Source organism: Oncorhynchus clarkii, chromosome 23, assembly GCF_045791955.1.
Source record: "Oncorhynchus clarkii lewisi isolate Uvic-CL-2024 chromosome 23, UVic_Ocla_1.0, whole genome shotgun sequence".
In the NCBI taxonomy this organism is placed as follows: domain Eukaryota; kingdom Metazoa; phylum Chordata; class Actinopteri; order Salmoniformes; family Salmonidae; genus Oncorhynchus; species Oncorhynchus clarkii.
Genome location: NC_092169.1, coordinates 978719 through 1000485, shown reverse-complemented (window position 1 = coordinate 1000485; position 21767 = coordinate 978719). Strand labels below are relative to the sequence as shown.

Here is a 21767-nt window from a genome sequence, read left to right as displayed (position 1 = left end):
GCACCAAAGCCGCCACTGATACATCCTGACCTTTATTTTCTATGGTAGAGTAGGTCAGGGCGTGACTAGGGGTTTAGTCTAGTTTATATTTTCTACGCGGGCTTCTAGTTTTTTTTTTATGTTGGTGTTTTGGTATGATTCCCAATTAGAGGCAGCTGGCTATCGTTGTCTCTAATTGGGGATCATACTTAAGTAGCCTTTTTTCCACCTGTGTGTTTTGGGATCTTGATTTCAGTTAGAGCACGTAGCACTAATAAATAATAAATGTGGAACTCAACATCCGCCTTGGTCCGATATTCATTCCAACGAACGTGACATCTCCGGAGATGTTTGATCGAGTTCAAGTCTGGACTCTGGTTGGGCCACTCAAGGAAATTCAGAGACTTGTCTCAAAGCCACTCCTGCATTGTCTTGGCTGTGTGCTTTGGGTCATTGTCTTGTTGGAAGGTGAAACTTCACCCCAGTCTTAGGTCCTGAGCGCTCTGGATCAGGTTTTCATCAAGGATCTCTCTGTACTTTGCTCCATTCATCTTTGCCTCGATCCTGACTAGTCTACCAGTCCCTGCCGCTGAAAAACATGCCCACAGCATGTTGCTGCCACCACCATGCTTCACAGTAGTGATGGTGTCAGGTTTCCTCCAGGAGTGACGCTAGGCATTCAGGCCAAAGAGTTCAATATTGTTTTCATCAGACCAGAGAATCTTTAGGCTGTCATGTGCCTTTTACTGAGTAGTGGCTTTTGTCGTACCATAAAGGTCTGATTGGTGGAGTGCTGCAGAGATGGTTGTCCTTCTGGAAGGTTCTCCCGTGCCCACTGAGGAACTCTAGAGCTCTGTTAGAGTGACCATCGGGTTCTTGGTCACCTCCCTGACAAGGGCCCTTCTCCCCCGATTGCTCAGTTTGGCCGGTCGGCCAGTTCTAGGAAGATTCTTTGTGGTTTCAAACTTCTTCCATTTAGGAATGATGCGGCCTCTGTGTTCTTGGGGACCTTCAGTGCTGCAGACATTTTTTGGAAACCTTCCCCAGATCTGTGCCTCAACAGAATCCTGTCTCTGAGCTCTACGGACAATTCCTTTGACCTCAAGGCTTGGTTTTTGCTCTGACATGCACTGTCAACTGTGGGTCCTTATATAGACAGGTGTGTGGCTTTCTAAATTGAAATTCATTGAATTTACCACAGGTGGACTCCAATCAAGTTGTAGAAACCTGAGCTCAATTTCGAATCTCATAACAATGGGTCTTTCGGTTTGTTTTATTTTATTTATCTTGGCAAAGAGTAATGCTCACTAACAGGGATGTTAGTGAGCTGCAACATAATCTGCAACAACATAAATTGCAACATAATCTTTTTGTGCATATGAAAAATGTCTGGGATCTTTTATTTCAGCTCATGAAACATGGGACCAACACTTTACATGTTGTGTTTATCAAATCTAATTTTGTTTGTCACATGCGCCGAATACAACATGTAGACCTTACCGTGCATATCAAAAAGCTGATTAAACAGCACGTTCATTACACAGGTGCTGTGGACAGTAAGGCCACTAAATATGCAGTTTTGTCACACAGCATATCCCTAAAGTTTTGAGGGACTGCACGGATGTCCACCAGAGCTGCCCGAAAACTGAATGTTCAATTCTATACCATAAGCCTCCGACCTAAAAACCGCAGACCATGTGCAACCATGCCAGCCCAGGACCTCTACATCCGGCTTCTTCGCTGGGCCTGGCTCCCCAGTGGGTGGGACTGGCTCCCCAGTGGTTGGATCTGGCTCCCCAGTGGGTGGGCCTATGCCCTCCCAGGCCCACCCATGCTTGTGCTCATGCCATGTGAAATCCATAGATTAGGGCCTAATTCATTTATTTCAATTGACTGATTTCCTTATATGAACTGTAACTTGGTAAAATCTTGAAATTGTTGCATGTAGCATTTTACATTTTTGTTCAGTAGCATTTTAGTCCAATGTTTGTAAACAAAGTGAATGTAAACACACACTGTAAGCATCAAAACATGATTAACAACAAACATTTTGGTCAGGCGTTGCATCCATAGCTCAGTCTATGAATGTGAGAGTGGTTACAATTTTCCAGCCCCATACCTCAGATGTTTATCGAAACAGTGGCGGGGAAACACTTTGTTAATGTTTCAATTGCAGATTGAAGAGCGTCTGAACTAACCAATATTGTCTGGGCTTTTCTGCTGCTCAAAACAAGATTTGCGTCTTTGATGTGGGTGTGTTATGTTCGCTATATCGTACCCTGACATTTGTTGTTCTTTGTCCATCTTGAGTCACCATAGCAACAACATTGCCACTACTACTTTTTTCAGAATTAATCTTTGATGAATCAGGAAGAAAAATTGACATTTTTACAGAGGTTTTAGTCGCACAATTTTACATCTAGCTAAGGTGTTTTGTGCATTATTTCTGAAGAAAAACAATTTCCATTTAAAGTAGACAGTGTAGACAGCTGACACAACATTGCTTAGAAACATGCTGTCAGTACGGACTGATTTCTGAGAACACTTATTCATCAGAAAGCGGTCAAACTATTGTCAATAAAGAACACGTACATGTTGTTTATCAGTGCCTAAAATCAGTAACTAGTAAGAACATAGCTCTGTTTATCAATTTGAAATTGGTTACATTTCTCCTGGCCCATCCTTCAGCTTTTATTGTGTCAACTGTGGATTGCCCCTTTAAAATATAATTTGTAGAGAGTACTAATGTTACTGTCCCCACTACAACAATAAATACTTAAATACAGTGTACATGTACTTTTGTCCTTGAAACATTTAATTGAAATACTGTAGAATTCCATTCAATCCGATGGAGGAATGCTCCTTCTGAGGAGTACCAATATGGTGGACGGGGGATTCAAAATCTCTCATTGCCAAAACATATCATCAGTAATCTAGCGTTTACATCATTGGTGAGCACGTGTGCTCCAACTTACCGGGAGATCGTATTCTATGAGACTCAGTATGACATCGGTGCAGATCAGTACTCCTGTTTGTCCTATTCCAGCACTACAGTGTACAGTGACAGGTCCTTTATGGTGGACCGCTCGGAGGTAACGGATAAACCTGACCAGCTGCTCTGAACACTGCGGCACACCGTGATCAGGCCAACGGGTAAACTTCAGGTGACGGACAAAGTGGGTCTTACCAGACTGGAACAGGAGGGAACAGATATCAATCAACTGATCAATCAATAAAATGTCAAATTATAATATTTGTACAAATGCATTTTAACATAACAAAAACCAGGGCCTAAACCCTCTAAGAGATGACAGTGGCTTATTGACGACTTAATTGAAATGAGAGAGATTGTGCATCCTTCAAAACTGCTTTCATTGGATTTAGTAGATACAAAATTAGCACATTATACTCATGCTAATTCATGCTTTACATATTTCAGCTTCTACTATCCTCTCTCCGTCACATCTATGAGTAGATCATATTTGAGCTGTGCTCTCTTTCTGTCATCCCTCTCTCCCCCTCACCTCTTTCTCCACCATGCAGATGATCTTGATGTGGAAGTATTCCAGGATCTGCTGGTTCTCCAAGCTGAGATGGAAGCGTCCCGTGTCCAGGGGACAGCTAACCTTCTTTGGCCAGTAGCGGTGACACTTCACCCTGCCTCTCTCCATATCCTTGGTCATCATGGCTATCACATCAGACCTGGGAAGTGGGGGAGGAGGGTTGTTAAACAACTTTGTCCTGTTCAATTATATGCTATAAGATTTTAGTTAGAGGTCAGCACTGACACACCAGTATAGTGTTCATTAGGCATCAAATAGAATAAAACAGACTGAAACAGGGAGGGAGTACATGGACTAATAAACATGGAATAATAAATGCAGATTTTCTACTGGAAAATGTTTTCTGTCAAAACACTTGTGTGTGCACTGATGTCATGTACTGTATGTAAACACTTTTCACAACACAGTAATCACCACAGACCTGTTCTCCCAGACCATCTGCCAGAAGTCAGGCACGGTGGAGGGCAGAGGACCCTGGCAGGAGATATAGAATAACTCCTCACTGCCAACCTCCATACGGATATAACTGGCGTTAATATAGTCCTGGTTATCACCCACTAGAACACGCGCCTTATCATCTAGAGAATGGGAAGAGAAAGCGAGAGAGGGGTTAGAGAGGGACAGAGAAATTTAGTTACAGTGGGGCAAAAAAGTATTTAGTCAGCCACCAATTGTGCATGTTCTCCCACTTAAAAAGATGAGAGGCCTGTAATTTTCATCATAGGTACACTTCAACTATGACAGACAAAATGAGAAAAAAAATCAAGAAAATCACGTTGTAGGATTTTTAATGAATTTATTTGCAAATTATGGTGGAAAATAAGTATTCTTTCTTTGACGAAAAGCTCATGATCATTAGAAAGCAAATTACAGACTCCTCTTTAAATCTGTGTATTTCTCCAAAGCTCATTTGCAGTCTGCACAACACTGCCAGGACCTAGTATCAAGGGAGACACTCAAGTTTTTCAATATTATATCTCTTGACACGTTGATGAAAATAGTAATGGACCATAAACCTTCAAGCTGCATACTGGACCCTATTCCAACTAGACTACTGAAAGAGCTGCTTCCTGTGCTTGGCCCTCCTATGTTGAACATAATAAACGGCTCCCTATCCACCGGATGTGTACCAAACTCACTAAAAGTTGCAGTAATAAAGCCTCTCTTGAACCAGAAAATATAAAAACTATTGGCCTATATCAAATCTCCCATTCCTCTCAATTAAAACAAAAAGCTGTTGCGCAGCAACTCACTGTCACCCTGAAAACAAATGTACACGAAACGCTTCAGTCTGGTTTCATACCCCATCATTGTCTGAGACGGCACTCGTGAAGGTGGTAAAATACCTTTTAATGGCTTCAGACCGAGGCTCTGCATCGGTCCTCGTGCTCCTAGACCTTAGTGCTGCTTTTGATACCATCGATATCCACATTCTTTTGGAGAGATTGGAAACCCAAATTGGTCTACATGGACAAGTTCTGGCCTGGTTTAGATCTTATATGTTGGAAAGATATCAGTTTGTCTCTGTGGATGGTTTGTCCTCTGACAAATCAACTGTAAATTTCAGTTTTAGGACCACTATTTTTTCCCCACTATATATTTTACCTCTTGGTGATGTAATTCGGGAAACATAATGTTAACTTTCATTGCTATGCGGACGATACACAGCTGTACATTTCGATGAAACATGGTGAAGTCCCAAAATTGCCCTCCCTGGAAGCCTGTGTTTCAGACATAAGGAAGTGGATGGCGGCAAATGTTTTACTTTTAAACTCAGACAAAACACAGTTGCTAGTTCTAGGTCCATAAAAACAAAGAGATCTTCTGTTGGATCTGACAATTAATCTGGATGATTGTACAGTCGTATCAACTAAAACTGTGAAGTGCCTCGGCGTTACTCTGGACCCTGATCTCTCTTTTGAGGAACATCAAGACAGCTTTTTTAGATCAACATAACATTGCAAAAATCAAACTTTTTGTCCAAAAATTATGCAGAAAATTTCATCCATGCTTTTGTCACTTCTAGTTTAGACTACTGCAATGCTCTACTTTCTGGCTACCCAGATAAAGCACTAAATAAACTTCTGTTAATGCTAAACACGGCTGCTAGAATCTTGACTAGAACCAAAAAATATGATCATATATCTCCAGTGCTAGCCTCTCTACACTGGCTTCCTGCTTCCTGTTTCAAGGTTTTACTGCTAACCTACAAAGCATTACATGGGCTTGCTCCTACCTATCTTTACGATTTGGTCCTGTTGTACATACCTAAAAGTACCCTATGGTCACAAGACGCAGGTCTCCTTATTGTCCCTAGAATTTCTAAGCAAACAGCTGGATGTCAAGGCTCCTATAGCGCTAAAGTCACTGTGTACTACTATAATAACACACATCATATATCATAAAAATCTAATTATTTTTCTATGCCACATACTCTCTGGTCAGTTTCATAATCTTCCCTAACCATGTTTCCTCATTACAGGAGTTAACTCGAGGACAAATCCATAAACCATTTTAGGTTTATAAACACTACATTTATTGTCCATGGAACGTCCTGTGAAACACACATTCCTCAGTAGTTTTCCAAAATAGAACAATAAAACAGCATTTCCCAACCCATTCAGGTCAGACATATTGCACACAAACACACACACACACACGCACGCACGCATGCACACACACACTTTACGAGGTGACCAGTGTGTTCCACACTAACCAAGGTAGCCAGGTGCATGGTGTTTCCTCTGACACATTGGTGCGGCTGGCTTCTGGGTTCAATGCGCGCTGTGTTAAGAAGCAGTGCGGCTTGGTTGGGTTGTGTTTCGGAGGACGCATGGCTTTCGACCTTTGTCTCTCCCGAGCCCGTACGGGAGTTGTAGCGATGAGACAAGATAGTAATTACTAACAATTGGATACCATGAAAAGGGGGTAAAATGTAAAAACAACAAAGAAATATATATATATATATATATATATACATACAGTGGGGCAAAAAAGTATTTACCATCAGTATTTACCAAATACTTATTTTCCACCATAATTTGCAAATAAATTCATAAAAATTCTTACAATGTGATTTTCTGGATTTTTTTTCTCATTTTGTCTGTCATAGTTGAAGTGTACCTATGATGAAAATTACAGGCCTCTCTCATCTTTTTAAGTGGGAGAACTTGCACAATTGGTGGCTGACAAAATACTTTTTTGCCCCACTGTATATATATATATATATATATATAATTGCACAATTAGTTAATACAGCCGGAAAGGGCTAGTGTAGGCCTAATTTAGCATGTTTTTTTTTGGTGCAACAGTACCTTATACATCACAGAAATAGGCAAAGCATGAATATATTATCTACATGAAGCAAGAAAAGAAAAGGTCCCACTCCCCTGTTAAACACCCTGTCACAAAATAAATCCGTAGAGATCTTAATAGTATTCTAATTCCTAATTCTATGAACATATCCCTGGATTTTTCATTGAAGTCGGAAGTTAACATACACTTAGGTTTTAGTCATTAAAACTCGTTTTTCAACCACTCCACAAAGTTCTTGCTAACAAGCTATATTTTTGGCAAGTATGTTAGTACATCTAGTTTGTGCATGACACTAATAATATTTCCAACAATTGTTTACAGACAGATTATTTCACTTATAATTCACTGTATCACAATTCCAGTGGGTCAGACGTTTACATACACTAAGTTGACTGTGCCTTTAAACAGCTTGGAAAATTCCAGAAAATTATGTTATGGCTTTAGAAGCTTCTGATAGGCTAATTGGCATAATTTGAGTCAATTGGAGGTGGACCTGTGGATGTATTTCAAGGTCTATCTTCAAACTCAGTGCCTCTTTGCTTGACATCTTGGGAAAATCTAAAGAAATCAGCCAAGACATCAGAAAAAAAAGTAGGCCTCCACAAGTCTGGTTCATCCTTGGGGGCAATTTCCAAATGCCTGAAGGTACCACGTTCATCTGTACAAACAATAGTACGCAAGGATAAACACCATGGGACCATGCAGCCGTCATACCGCTCAGGAAGGAGACACGTTCTGTCTCCTAGAGATGAACGTACTTTAGTGCGAAAAGTGCAAATCAATCCCAGAACAACAGCAAAGGACCTTGTAAATATGCTGGAGGAAACAGGTACAAAAGTATCTATATCCACAGTAAAACGAGTCCTATATTGACATAACCTAAAAGGCCGCTCAACAAGGATAAGCCACTGCTCCATAACTGCCATAAAGAAGCCAGACTACGGTTTGCAACTGCACATGGGGACAAAGATCGTACTTTTTGGAGAAATGTCCTCTGGTCTGTTGAAACAAAAATAGAACTGTTTGGCCATAATGACCATCATTATGTTTGGAGGAAAAAGGGAGATGCTTGCAAGCCAAAGAACACCATCCCAACCATAAAGCACGGGGGTGGCAGCATGTTGTGGGGTGCTTTGCTGCAGGAGGGTCTGGTGCACTTCACAAAATACATGGCATCACGAGGGAGGAAAATTATGTGGATATATTGAAGCAACATCTTAAGACATCAGTCAGGAAGTTAAAGCTTGGTCACAAATGGGTCTTCTAAATGGACAATGACCCCAAGCATACTCTCAAAGTTGTAGCAAAATGGCTTAAGGACAACAAAGACAAGGTATTGGAGTGGCCATCACAAAGCCCTGACCTCAATCTTATAGAAAATGTGTGGGGAGAACTGAAAAAGCGTGTGCGAGCAGGGAGGCCTATAAACCTGATTCAGTTACACCAGCTCTGTCAGGAGGAATGGGCCAGAATTCACCCAACTTATTGTGGGAAGCTTGTGGAAGGCTACCCAAAACGTTTGACCCAAGTTAAACAATTTAAAGACCAAATACTAATTGCGTGTATGTAAACTTCTGACCCACTGGGAATTTTTTATTTATTTTTTTTTTATTTTTTTATTTCACCTTTATTTAACCAGGTAGGCTAGTTGAGAACAAGTTCTCATTTGCAACTGCGACCTGGCCAAGATAAGGCATAGCAGTGTGAACAGACAACACAGAGTTACACATGGAGTAAACAATTAACAAGTCAATAACACAGTAGAAAAAAGGGGAGTCTATATATACATTGTGTGCAAAAGGCATGAGAAGGTAGGCAAATAATTACAATTATGCAGATTAACACTGGAGTGATAAATGATCAGATGGTTATGTAAAGGTAGAGATATTGGTGTGCAAAAGAGCAGAAAAATAAATAAATAAAAACAGTATGGGGATGAGGTAGGTGAAAATGGGTGGGCTATTTACCAATAGACTATGTACAGCTGCAGCGATCGGTTAGCTGCTCAGATAGCAGATGTTTGAAGTTGGTGAGGGAGATAAAAGTCTCCAACTTCAGTGATTTTTGCAATTCGTTCCAATCACAGGCAGCAGAGAACTGGAACGAAAGGCGGCCAAATGAGGTGTTGGCTTTAGGGATGATCAGTGAGATACACCTGCTGGAGCGCGTGCTACGGATGGGTGTTGCCATCGTAACCAGTGAACTGAGATAAGGCGGAGCTTTACCTAGCATGGACTTGTAGATGAGCTGGAGCCAGTGGGTCTGGCGTGATGAAATAAATAAAAGCTGAAATAAATCATTCTCTCTACTATTATTCTGACATTTCACGTTCTTAAAATAAAGTGGTGATCCTAACTGACCTAAGACAGGGGATTTTTACTAGGATTAAATGTCAGGAATTGTGAAAAACTGAGTTTAAATGTAGTTGGCTCAGATGTATGTAAACTTCCGACTTCAACTGTACATTCTAACTGTAGAATTAGAATAATGATTCTATTTCTATAATTTCAACAGATCACCCAAGTGTTTTGATCTAAATCACCAGTCAAAAGGAAATAGCAATATTGGTTTAAGGCCTAGATTTTTTTGCCCATATTGTGCAGACCTATGTGGCAGTGTGTAAATGATCTCAAATGAGATAAACTTTTGGTTGAAGTTTGAGTGATGAAACAATCAGAAAGCCCCACTGAAATGGCGAAAACCCCATTGAAATGGCAAAAACCCCATCGAAATACTTAAAATGTATGTGTTGCTAAGCTAGGGTCATGCACAACTCATAAAGCCAATGTAGAACTTTTATTATTCAGAAAATACCGTAAAAAATAGAATTATATGATATTCTGTCTATATCGCCCAGCCCTAGTGTGTGTGTATGCATTTGAGGATCAGGTCTGATCTTTTCCCATGATAATGTTCTCAACCCCTCTAACGTGCTAAACTGTTAATGTTTGGAGAACTTTCTGTCTCCATCTTGTAAGAGGGAGAGAAGTCTCTGACAAGCAGACTTGCCTCACCTATCACTCACATAGCCGTAAATGACCACAGCAATCGGATTCGTTTCATTTAATTGCCATGCTGCATGTAGTCCAGTGTGTGTGTGTGTGTGTGTGTTGTATGGATTCAAGTGCTCCACTGTTCACCTGTAAACGTGTACCTTCTGTTACACTCTTTCCATCCTGTCACTAGCTGCTGTATATGGGGGTGCTGTGGCAGTTTCCTCTCAGGTAATAGTGATCAGTCAACACTGTAAACATGCTGACTAGAAATGCTTCATTTGTGAGAGAAAAGAAATATCCTAAATATGGGAAGTCATAAAATAAGGGATAAGATTGGTGTAAACACTGCCCAGCAAGCAAAACTGGTTGCAATGACGATATTATGGTCAGGTTATATACTGGTTGTATAAGGACGTTTTGTTGATGTCTTTAAAGCGGCAACCTGCGATTGCTACATCAATTTCTGGACTTTTAAATTTATGACATACTGTATACCCATTGATTCTTGAAGAATACAACTTGTGAATGCCTCATGAGCTTAGTTCAACTGTGCTACCCCTTCAGAACTCAAAATAAAAGCAATGTTTGTAACCAATGTCATTGTAAACAAACACTGTATAGCCTCAAAACATGGCTAGAACTGTACACTTGATCTCATGGATGGTAAGTCCTTGCATCCATAGCTCTGTCCATGAATTTGAAAGTGGTTACATTTATCCAGCCCCATACCTCAGCTCTTTAAGCTACCACAAAAAAAACAATATTTATCTTGAACTATTATCTGACCAGATAACAACCAAAATATGACATCTTTCCCATAATGTCTTGTTATTGTCATTAAAAATACCTCTTCATCTGGTTGCAACAAGGACCACTGGGTTGTAATCTTACAACCAGAAAGTGATGACATTAAGACGTCTTGTGTCAATTTGGCCCGCAGCTGTTCTCTCCAGCCCCAGCCCAGATTAGATAGTTCTAGTGCAGACTACACAGCAGGGTAAAAGGTACTGTAGTTTAACTAGTTTAACAGAACTTACAGGGCAGGATGTCCCGGTAGAGGTTCCTCTCCCGGTTCTCAGGAGCTTTCCCCACCAGACCGTTAACAAATGGCTGTAGATGCTCCAAGGCCTAAAACAAACAACACAAATAACAGCAACTGAAAATGTTTGCTTCTGCTATTGAAAAGGCAGACCAACGTGCATGATATGGTTAGCATACTTCATTAGTGTGTGTTTGCGTGCGTGTATGTGTATGTGTATGAGGAACACAAACTGTATACCTACCATGAACTCTCGGACCAGTTCTTGCTGGTCTAGTTGATGTTGTAGTATCTGTATCAGGGCTTTCACTCTGGGCCCAGAGTATTGACTGGTTTTAGCTGGACTGATCATGGCTAGGCTGGCCAACTCTTCTTCTGAAACTATAGATGGGCCTGGAGAGAGAGGGGAGGGAATCAGTTCTTACATTTTAGTCATTTAGCAGACCCTCTTATCCAGAGCGACTTACAGGCACAATTAGGGTTAAGTGTCTTGCTCAAGGGCACATCGGCAGTTTGCTAACTAGTCGGCTCGGGGATTCGAACCAGCGGACTTTAGAGCAAAGGCTCTTAACCGCTAGGCTACCTGTAGTAAGGTTTTTGTAGACCAACCATTTAACAGTGCTTGAAAAAGAAAAAGCCATGATGCAAGAGCTCCTGGAGCAGTTTAGTGGTTAAGTGCCCTTGCTGAAAAAAAAAATGGGATTTGAACCGGTGGCCCTGCCTTGTACCTGAGGAAGGTGACATCGTCTCCTGACCATTAGCTTCAAACGCCCCATCATCCTCATCCACGCTGCTCCAGCCGTCTGATTGGCTGTTCTTGCTGCCCGTGATGGGTTCGCCCAATGTCGTCACAGAGATTTGGTTCCTGGAAGGGGTGGGGGGGGGGGGGGGGTCAGGGATGAGACCATTCCTACTCTTCTGTAGGGGTCAGACCAGACCATTTAATAACCTATTTATTGACACTATGTGGTGTCCTGTAATACTTTGTTTAAAGTGAGACACCTTCGATCATTCATAACACATACTTAAATGCCTTGTATCATATGACGATGTACTTACTGTAAAGTCTGACACCTTTGGTCAATCATAACACATACAGTGCCTACGGAAAGTATTCAGACCCCTTGACTTTTTCAAAAACAAATTATGTTACAGCCTTATTCTAAAATGTATTCATCGTTGTTTTCCCTCATCAATCTACACACAATACCACATAATGACAAAGCAAAAACAGGTTTTGAGAAATTTTTGCAAATTCATAAAAAATGTAATACTGAAATATCACTTTTACATAAGTATTCAGACCATTTACTCAGTACTTTGTTGAAGCACCTTTGGCAACGATTACAGCAGCGAGTCTTCCTGGGTATGGCACTACAATCTTGGCACACCTGTATTTGGGGAGTTTTACCCATTCTTCTCTGCAGATCCTCTCAAGCTCTGTCAGGTTGGATGGGGAGCATTGCTGCATAGCTATTTTCAGGTCAATCCAGATATGTTCAAGTCCGGTCTCTAGCTGGGCCGCTCAAGGACATTCAGACTTGTCCCGAAGCCACTCCTGCTTTGTCTTGGCTGTGTGCTTAGGGTCATTGTCCTGTTTGAAGGTGAACATTCGCCCCAGACTGAGGTCCTGAGTGCTCTGGAGCATGTTTTCATCGAGGATCTCTCTGTACTTTTCTCCATTCATCTTTCCCTCAATCCTGACAATTCTCCCAGTCTCTGCCACTGAAAAACATCCCCACAGCATGATGCTGCCACCACAATGCTTCATCGTAGGGATGGTGCCAGGTTTTCTCCAGAAGTGACACAAGGCATTCAGGCCAAAGAGTTCAATCTTGGTTTCATCAGACCAAAGAATCTTGTTTCCCATGGTCTGAGAGTCTTTAGGTGAATTTTGGCAAACTCCAAGGGGTTGAAAACTAATGTAAATAATGCTGTAATGCTGTAATTCTGTTTAAAAAAAGATATATTTTGCAAAAACGTCTAAACCTGTTTTCGCTTTGTCATTATGGGTTATTGTTTGTAGATTGCTGAAAAAAGAAAAATGTTTAATATAGTTTAGAATAAGGCTGCAACGTGACAAAATGTGGAAAAATCAGTGTCTCATCAACAACACTAAAAAAAGTACTTTTGGGTCACGAGATTAAAATACAAAATCTAACTAAAAGTCCCCCACGTAATAGTAGAAAAGTGTCAATAACTATTCATGATATATGTAAAATAATTGTCTAAACATTAACAATGATTTATATTTGTTCATATTTAAGTGACATGCATTAAATGACTGTTTTAAAACATGTTCCATTGTCAAATAAATGAAGACAATGCGAATCACTGTATATGGAATACATATTGGCTTAGAGAAATAACTCATTCTGCAACAGCAAAATAATTGTAGTGAATACTCAGTAGGGTCTGTAGAATGTACTGTATGGTAACATTTCATGGGGGTCTGAATGATACGGAGTGGCCTTTTCCTCCACCCATTCCATTGGCGGCCGAATCACATTCAATGTGCGCTTACTGCATTACAGAAAATCTGCTAACCAAACAACAGTGCAGGGCATGCTCACTGAATTAAAGGACAAGTACACTCAAAAATCGATGTTTCTTAGATTGTTTCCAGACCTCAAAAGACATCCCCTGATGTGGTTTAAGCAAGAAACACAGAAAATCAAATGCTGTTGTTTTGTTGTGAAAAAATTGGGGTAAACCGAAACCTGGAAAACCAAAACCAAGAAAACGGAATATTAGAAAAAACAGAAGTAGGCAAAACATTTCAACTGATTTTAAAAGGCCCTACCAACATTTTGGGGGAAGTTGAGATCAGGTCCAATATTGAATATGCACCCTAGTGGGAAAGAGGTTGGGCCATCCTAAAAATGTTTTAGTGAAATATAATATAATTCATAAAATGTACCATACAGTCATGCGTGAATACATTCTTACGTATGGGTTGTCAAGGGAATTGAATCCAATATGTAATCCTTTATGAAGCACAGGTTTATGTCATATTTGACATAGTGGGTTATGTCAGATTTGACATTGGGGGTTATGTCACAAAGTTAGGCCAAAAGTATGAACCCTTTATAATGACATATGGCTATAGATGATTTGTAACACATTTATGTAGAGTTTATGAAGGCTTTATAAGCTGCATGTAATTTAAGCGGGACCAAATACGGTCTAGAAAAGCTGCTATTATATCTGATATCAAACGAGATGGTAATTTTACATGAAGTAAAATGATGTGCCTTGCTTCATCTCTTTAAAATTGTTTTTCTAGTACTGTAAGAAGTGTTCTGGCTTGAGATTTGAATAGTTGAGAAGTAAGATCAATATTTCATACCCACTAAGTTTGTGTCAAAAGTGCTGGTAAATGGTCAAAATGTCTGTTATTTGTAAAAGTTGAGATGAAAAATAGTTGATGTGGTTATTAAAACAGAGGTCACTCTTGATTTCTGTTCTGATTTTAGATTTGAAAAGCAGAAAAGTAAACCAAGATGTCATACCCTCCAAGTTTGTGTCTAAGTTGTTGGGAAATGGTCAAAGTAGCTGATTTGTATCAAAAGTCATAATGTTTACTCATCGTCTCAGGCTTAGAATGTTATAAAGGAAATACTGTAACTTGGACAGGATACCCACTACATGTATAAAGTTTCCTTACTGTGCTTTGAGCATGTATTATTACAAATTATGAACGTGTTTTTGTTCAGAGTGGGATGTGATTTGATTAGCTATAAGAAGTCATTGTTTTTTTAAGACTTTGCAAAGTGTGTAGTCACCGCCACTGAGTGAGATCAGAAAGTGTGTCAGCCTGCCGGAACTGCCCTTTTCCTGCAAAGTATATGGTTACTGTAAGTGACAATAATTTCTGAATGTACTAATGCTAAGTGTCTCTGTCCCTCTCTCTCTCCATATCTTCTTTAACAAGCAGCCATATTGTTGTCATTCTGCGAGGGACCTGTCTTCAGCATATTAAGTCAATAACCGATGCAACGTGAGTATGTTAATCCCGTGTTCCCATTTAATTAGCTAGTAAATAAATAATTAAACCAATTTGTGTAGTACTGAATCATAAGTAAGGCTCAGGTTTTTGCAGAAGCAAGGAGGTTACAACTGTTCAGAGTGATGATATGATACGAGGTTATGATTAATAAGTTAACTGATTATAGATGTGATAGCTAAAGACATTTTAGAGTTTAATTCGAGAGATGGTAACACTTTAAAGAACTGCTTTCATGGTGCCCCAGATCCTAATGAGATAATTGTTACATTAATGTAATCTGGTAACAATTAAATATAGTTAGTTAATTAGATAAATAAGTCTTCAGATTGATGTTAAAGTAAAGTTACGACACTCTTAATTGGTAGAAGATAATTGTGTTCTTATTCCAGATTTAAATAGCAGAGAAGTACATCAAGATGTCATACCCTTTAAGTTTTTGTCTAAAGTACTGGGAAAGTGGTCAAAAATTCAGTTGTTTCTAAAAGTTGAAAAAAATGGAGTTGATGCAGTTACAGCTGTATTGTTTTGATTTTATATTTGAAAAGCAGAGAAGTAGATAAGGATTTCATACACTCTTAAGTTTTGTTTTAAATTATGGGAATGTGGTCAAAGTAGCTGATTTGTGTCAAAGGTCACAATGCTTAGAATGTGCTCACCCAGTGCTATAATTAGACATTTCTGAAAGGTCTTTAACAATTAATTCAACAGTAGGAAGTTAGCTAATGAAAGTAGTTGATGCGGTTACTAAAACAGCTCTACCTCTTGATAGGTAGTAGATAATTCTGTACTTATTCCAGATCTGAATAGCAGAGAAGACAAAGATTTCATACATTTTAAGTATTTCTCTAAGTTGTTGGGAAAGTGGTCAAAGTAGCTGTTCTGCATCAAAAGTTACACTGTTTAAAGTGAATAGAATGTTGAAAGTCATAGCTTCAGCACGGGAGTTTTTAACAATGGGAGGTTTACAATGTTCAATAAATCCCATTAAAAGGTAGATGAAGTTTAATACATATTAATAGTAAATAGGTCAATCGAATGCAGACCATGGGAGATAGAAGGACACTGGATTGGCGCACATTTAACACATCTGATCTAACAGTGGATATTTGTCAAATCTGTCATGATTGATGTATTGTAACAGGCTCACAGGTCTACAATGTGGTTACTAAAATACGATTTAGATATATTTGGCTGCATAGCATTTAGAAGTTGTCCCTTTTAAGGTTTAGAAAAAGTGACTGCCAAATGCTAACTCCCATTCGTATAAGCTGGTAGCATAGCTGGCACACAGAAATCGGTTATGGTAGTCAAAGTAGTTTTTAACTGTTATGTAGTTGATTGATGACAATGGGGTTGAAATCCATACAAGCATTATACTCCAATTTTTACTTCAACTTTGTTTGAAATACACAAATAAACAATAGCCTAAATGTAGGCTAATTTTGCTGAGAAATTTGGTATTGAGATGCAGGTGGGAAAACAGGGCAGTCTTTTTATTTCATGCTATCTTGGCTGAGCTCCTATGTCAAGCACCGGGAAATGAACTCCAACATCTCAGAAGAGGTAAGGTATTTTCATTGAGCCAGTTGCTTGAAATTAACTGGATGGCTATAGAGATTAGCCCTCAATCATTACGAGTAGCGCAGTACAGAAAAATGTATTGGATGTGAATGACAGCTCCCTGAAGTGCAAAAAGCATGAATGCTCTGACTTTTGGGGAGGCAGTAAATGCTGTATGGCCACTGCAGTTCGGATTGACCATGAAGAGCCTTTAAGAGTCAAGTCAACTTCTATTCAACTAGAACATTCTATTGTGATATGGTTATATCATCATAGGAAACATGAGTTTGTGTTTTATTAGTGACTCTTTGCTCCCTCCTTGTGGTCAAAGTCAGTCTACACTACAGTAATGTGTAGTAACAGTGTGTGGTCTGGCACTACAGATGTACACAGGGTACTTTGAGAACAACAACTGAAACATGACTTTAATATTAATACACAGAGCTTACATGGCAGTTAACTCATCATGTAAACATCTATTTTGTGTCTGAAACTGATCATTCAAGTAAAGTGAATTTAGCTTTAAGAATCCAAATCGTACAGGCCCAAATGTGCGATTGTTATTGAGAGACAGATGGAGCAGAGGAAGAGAAGAGAGGAGGATAAAATTAGTCTTACCTGTCAGAGGCTTCATGCAGCAAGTTAGCCACACTCTTGCTAGACAGGCAACAAGCCGGATGAGAGGGTATACTGGTACAGCTCTCCTACACAAAACACACACACACACAGAGAGAGAGAGAGAGAGAGAGAGAGAGAGAGAGAGAGAGAGAGAGAGAGAGAGAGAGAGAACAAGAGAGAGAACAAGAGAGAACAAGAGAGAGAAAGAGAGTGAGGTGACAGGTGGCTCTTAAGATACACTGCAATGTTACAGTGGTGTGTGGGTGTGTATGTGTGTAAGGCTCTAAAGTGCAAACATTTTGTTACATACAGAAAATATTGACTTTTCCCACATTTTGTTGTGTTACAGATTGCATTTAAAATGTATTAAATTGAGATGTGTCACTGGTCTAAACACAATACCCCATAACGACAAAGTAAAAACATGTTTTTAGAAATGTTTGCAAATGTATTGAAAATGAAGTACTGAAATATCTAATTTACAACAGTACAAAAGTATTCACACGTTAGAATCACATTTGGCAGTGATTACAGCTGTGAGTCTTTCTGGGTAAGTCTCTAAGAGCTTTGCACACCTGGAAAAGAACAATATATGTGACCGACTGGCTCAAATCATGTAGCAAAATTTGAAATTGTGTTTTTTACATTGGATAAAAGTAGAGACTAGGAGCTAGGAAATGGTATATCATACACTACAGTTAAAGAGCAATGGGGAAGTTATTTTGCTTTTAAAGTTTATAAACTCACTTTTGAGAAAATGGCCTTTGAATGTTTTGCTACTACTACTGGAGAGACTTTCTTTGTCTACACCCACTCAGCATCGTTCACACCCTTTTAAGCTTTAGCCCCACCCATCTCTTTAAAGGTTTATCTGACCTTTTTTAGTCAGATTCAAAATGTCTATTGATTACAAATTTGTATTTTGTGGTTGTGACCCAAAGACTCTTGACCATTTATTTTGAGACTGTTTTGTCAGAAGATTTTGGAGTACGTTAGAAGATTTTATTATAAAATGAACTACTATTAATGTTAATTTTTTATGATTCATATTTTTTTTTACCCCTTTTCTCTCCCCAATTTCATGGAATCCAATTGGTAGTAGTTACAGTCTTGTCTCATCGCTGCAACTCCCATACAGACTTGGGAGAGGCGAAGGTCGCGTCCTCTGAAACACAACCCAACCCAACCAAGCCGCACTGCTTCTTGACACAATTCCCATCCAACCTGGAAGCCAGTTGCACCAATGTGTCAGAGGAAACACCGTACACCTGGCGACCTGGTTAGCGTGCACTGCGCCTGTCCCGCCAAATCCTCCCCAATCCAGACGACGCTGGGCCAATTGTGTGCCGCCCCATGGGCCTCCCGGCTGCGACAGAGGGCTTGAACCCAGAATCTCAGGTGGCACAGCTAGCACTGCGATGCAGTGCCTTAGACCACTGCGCCACCCGGGAGGCCATTATGTTTTATTTTGATCCAAATTATATGGACCCTGATTTAACTTACATTGTTAATTTGTTTATTTTTCACAGCAGATTCTTTATCCATAAAATGAAGTGTGTGGAGAACAAACCCATCTTTACATAGTTTAAAATATAAAAAACAATACATACCATAAAACTTTTTGACAAATTGAAAATGTATCATCTCGATATGTAATACTGTTAGGTTTATGTACTCTTGTTTGTATATTTCTGTTTTTGTATTTGCTTTGTTGATAATAATAATAATAATAATAATAATAATACAAAACACATTTTAACTTCTAAGGGCTAGGCCCTTTTTTTTCTCAATTTCCGCCTGGAAATGTTTTTTTTTTTTTGAGAGACCATCCTCTTAGAAATACAAGAGAAAGGTCATATTGAAAATGAGCTCCTTGGATGGAATTCCTATGGCTTCCACAGGGTGTCAGCAGTCTATGTTCAAGGTTTCAGGCTTGTAACTTCAAAAATGAATAAGAAATAATAGTTTTAGTTGAAGGACACAGTCTTAGAAATCCGTATTTGCATGCGTCATGAAGAAATTACGCAACTGCTAAAATTTCCTAAATAAATATTATAGTTTGATTACATTTTAGGGTATCTGAGGGTTAAATAGAAATGTATTTTGACTTGTTGAAACAAAGATTTTCGGATTCCTTTCTCTGCAAATTGAACGAGTGGATTACTCAAATCGATGGCGCCAACTAAACAGACTTTTTGGGATATAAAGAAGGATTTTATCTAACAAAATGACACTACAAGTTATAGCTGGGACCCTTTGGATGACAAATCAGAGGAAGATTTTCAAAAAGTAAGTGAATATTTAATCTTTATATGTAAATGTATGAAACCTGTGCCGGTGGAAAAATATGTTGATGTGGGGCGCCGTCTTTAAACAATCGCATGGCATGTTTTCGCTGTAATAGCTACTGTAAATCGGACAGTGCATTTAGATTAACAAGAATTTAAGCTTACATCTGATATAAGACACTTATATGTACCTAAATGTTAAAATCCATAATATTTACGATTATTTATTTGAATTGTGTGCCTGCTAACGGGACACCGATCCTGATTAAAAAGCAGTCAGGCACCCAAGCTAACTTTCTAGCTACTTCCAGACACAAGTGAGGGAACAGCTCACTGAACATTGCTCGCTATAGCAGAGCTGGTTAGGCTGTTATGTTATCCAGAGCGTTGGTAACTGCAACTGGATAAAGCACTAAATAAACTTCAGTTAGTGCTAAATACGGCTGCTAGAATCCTGACCAGATGTCACGGATGACTCGGAGGTGATGGTAGGAATCAGGCGCAGAGAGCAGAGGGTTCACGGAAAAATGCACTTTAATCCGGCACAAAATGGTCATGCCCAAAACACAGGGCGGAAAACACAGACCAACCCAAACACAGGGTAACAATGGTCCGGAGCACAATAACACCTCCAATACAAGATGTGAACAAAATATAATCCCGCACAAACAAGGGCGGGCTACACAAGCTTAAAAAGGAAAGCAAATCAAGAAATCACAAATAGGAACAGGTGCAACTCATAAGACTAAACTAACAGAAAAGGGGAAAAGGAATCGGTGGCGGCTAGTAGGCCGGTGACGACGACTGCCGAGCACCGCCCGAACAGGCAGGGGAGCCAACTTCGATGCAAGTCGTGACACTAGAACCAATTTTTTAAATCATATTACTCATTTGCTAGCCTCCCTACACTGGCTTCCTGTTAAGGCAAGGGCTGATTTCAAGGTTTTACTGCTAACCTACAAAGCATTACATGGGCTTGCTCCTACTTATCTTTCGGATTTGTTCCTGCCGTACATACCTGCACGTATGCTACGATCACAACGCTCAGGCCTCCTAATTGTCCCTCTAATTTCTAAGCAAACAGCTGGAAGCAGGGCTTTCTCCTAGAGCTCCATTTTAATGGAATGGTCTGCCTACCTATGTGAGAGACGCAGACTCTGTCTCAACCTTTAAGTCTTTACTGAAGACTCATTGCTGTCTCTGCCTGGCTGGTTCCTCTCTCTCCACTGGGATTCTCTGCCTCTAACCCTATTACAGGGGCTGAGGCTTACTGGTGCTCTTCCATGCCGTCCCTAGGAGGGGTGCGTCACTTGAGTGGGTTGAGTCACTGACATGATTTTCCTGTCTGGGATGGCACCCCCCCTCCTTGGGTTGTGTCGTGGTGGAGATCTTTGTGGGCTATACTCGGCCTTGTCTCAGGATGGTAAGTTGGTGGTTGAAGATATCCCTCTAGTGGTGTGGGCGCTGTGCTTCGGCAAAGTGGGTGAGGTTATATCCTGCCTGTTTGGCCCTGTCCGGGGGTATCATCGGATGGGCCACAGTGTCTCCTGACCCCTCCAGTCTCAGCCTCCAGTATTTATGCTGCAGTAGTTTATGTGTCGGGGGGCTAGGGTCAGTCTGTTATATCTGGAGTACTTCTCTTATCTTAGCCGGTGTCCTGTGTGAATTTAAGTATGCTCTCTCTAATTCTCTCATTCTCTCTCTCGGAGGTCCTGAGCCCTAGGACCATGCCCCAGGACTACCTGGCATGATGACTCCGTGCTGTCCTAAGTCCACCTGGCTGTGGTGCTGCTCCAGTTTCAACTGTTCTGCCTGCGGCTATGGAACCCTGACCTGTTCACCGGACGTGCTACCTGTCCCAGACCTGCTGTTTTCAACTCTCTAGAGACAGCAGGAGCGGTAGAGATACTCTTAATGATTGGCTATGAAAAGACAACTGACATTTACTCCTGAGGTGCTGACTTGTTGCACCCTCGACAACTACCGTGATTATTATTATTTGACCATGCTGGTCATTTATGAACATTTGAACATCTTGGCCATATTATTTTATAATCTCCACCTGGCACAGCCAGAAAAGGACTGGACACCCCTCATATCCTGGTTCCTCTCTAGGTTTCTTCCTAGGTTTTGGCCTTTCATGGGAGTTTTTCCTAGCCACCGTGCTTCTACACCTGCATTGCTTGCTGTTTGGGGTTTTAGGCTGCGTTTCTGTACAGCACTTTGAGATATCAGCTGATGTAAGAAGGGTTATATAAATAGATTTGATTTGTTGATCATTGCTAGACAGCCATTTTCAAGTTTTGCCATATATTTTCAAGATGATTCAAGTCAAAACTGTAACTAGGCCACTCAGGAACATTCAATGTCGTCATGGTAAGCAACTCCATTGTATATTTG

General features: G+C 40.1%; 1 protein-coding gene across 1 annotated transcript in view; it reads right to left on the bottom strand.

Annotated features, from left to right (window-relative positions):
• LOC139381965 (tyrosine-protein phosphatase non-receptor type 13-like) overlaps window positions 1–21767 on the bottom strand; it is a 96751-nt gene that overhangs the window by 8726 nt on the left and 66258 nt on the right. The window contains 7 exon segments of the mRNA XM_071125849.1: window positions 2955–3170; window positions 3504–3681; window positions 3964–4120; window positions 10891–10981; window positions 11137–11285; window positions 11621–11757; window positions 17080–17165. Coding sequence (XP_070981950.1) covers window positions 2955–3170; window positions 3504–3681; window positions 3964–4120; window positions 10891–10981; window positions 11137–11285; window positions 11621–11757; window positions 17080–17165 — 1014 coding nt within the window.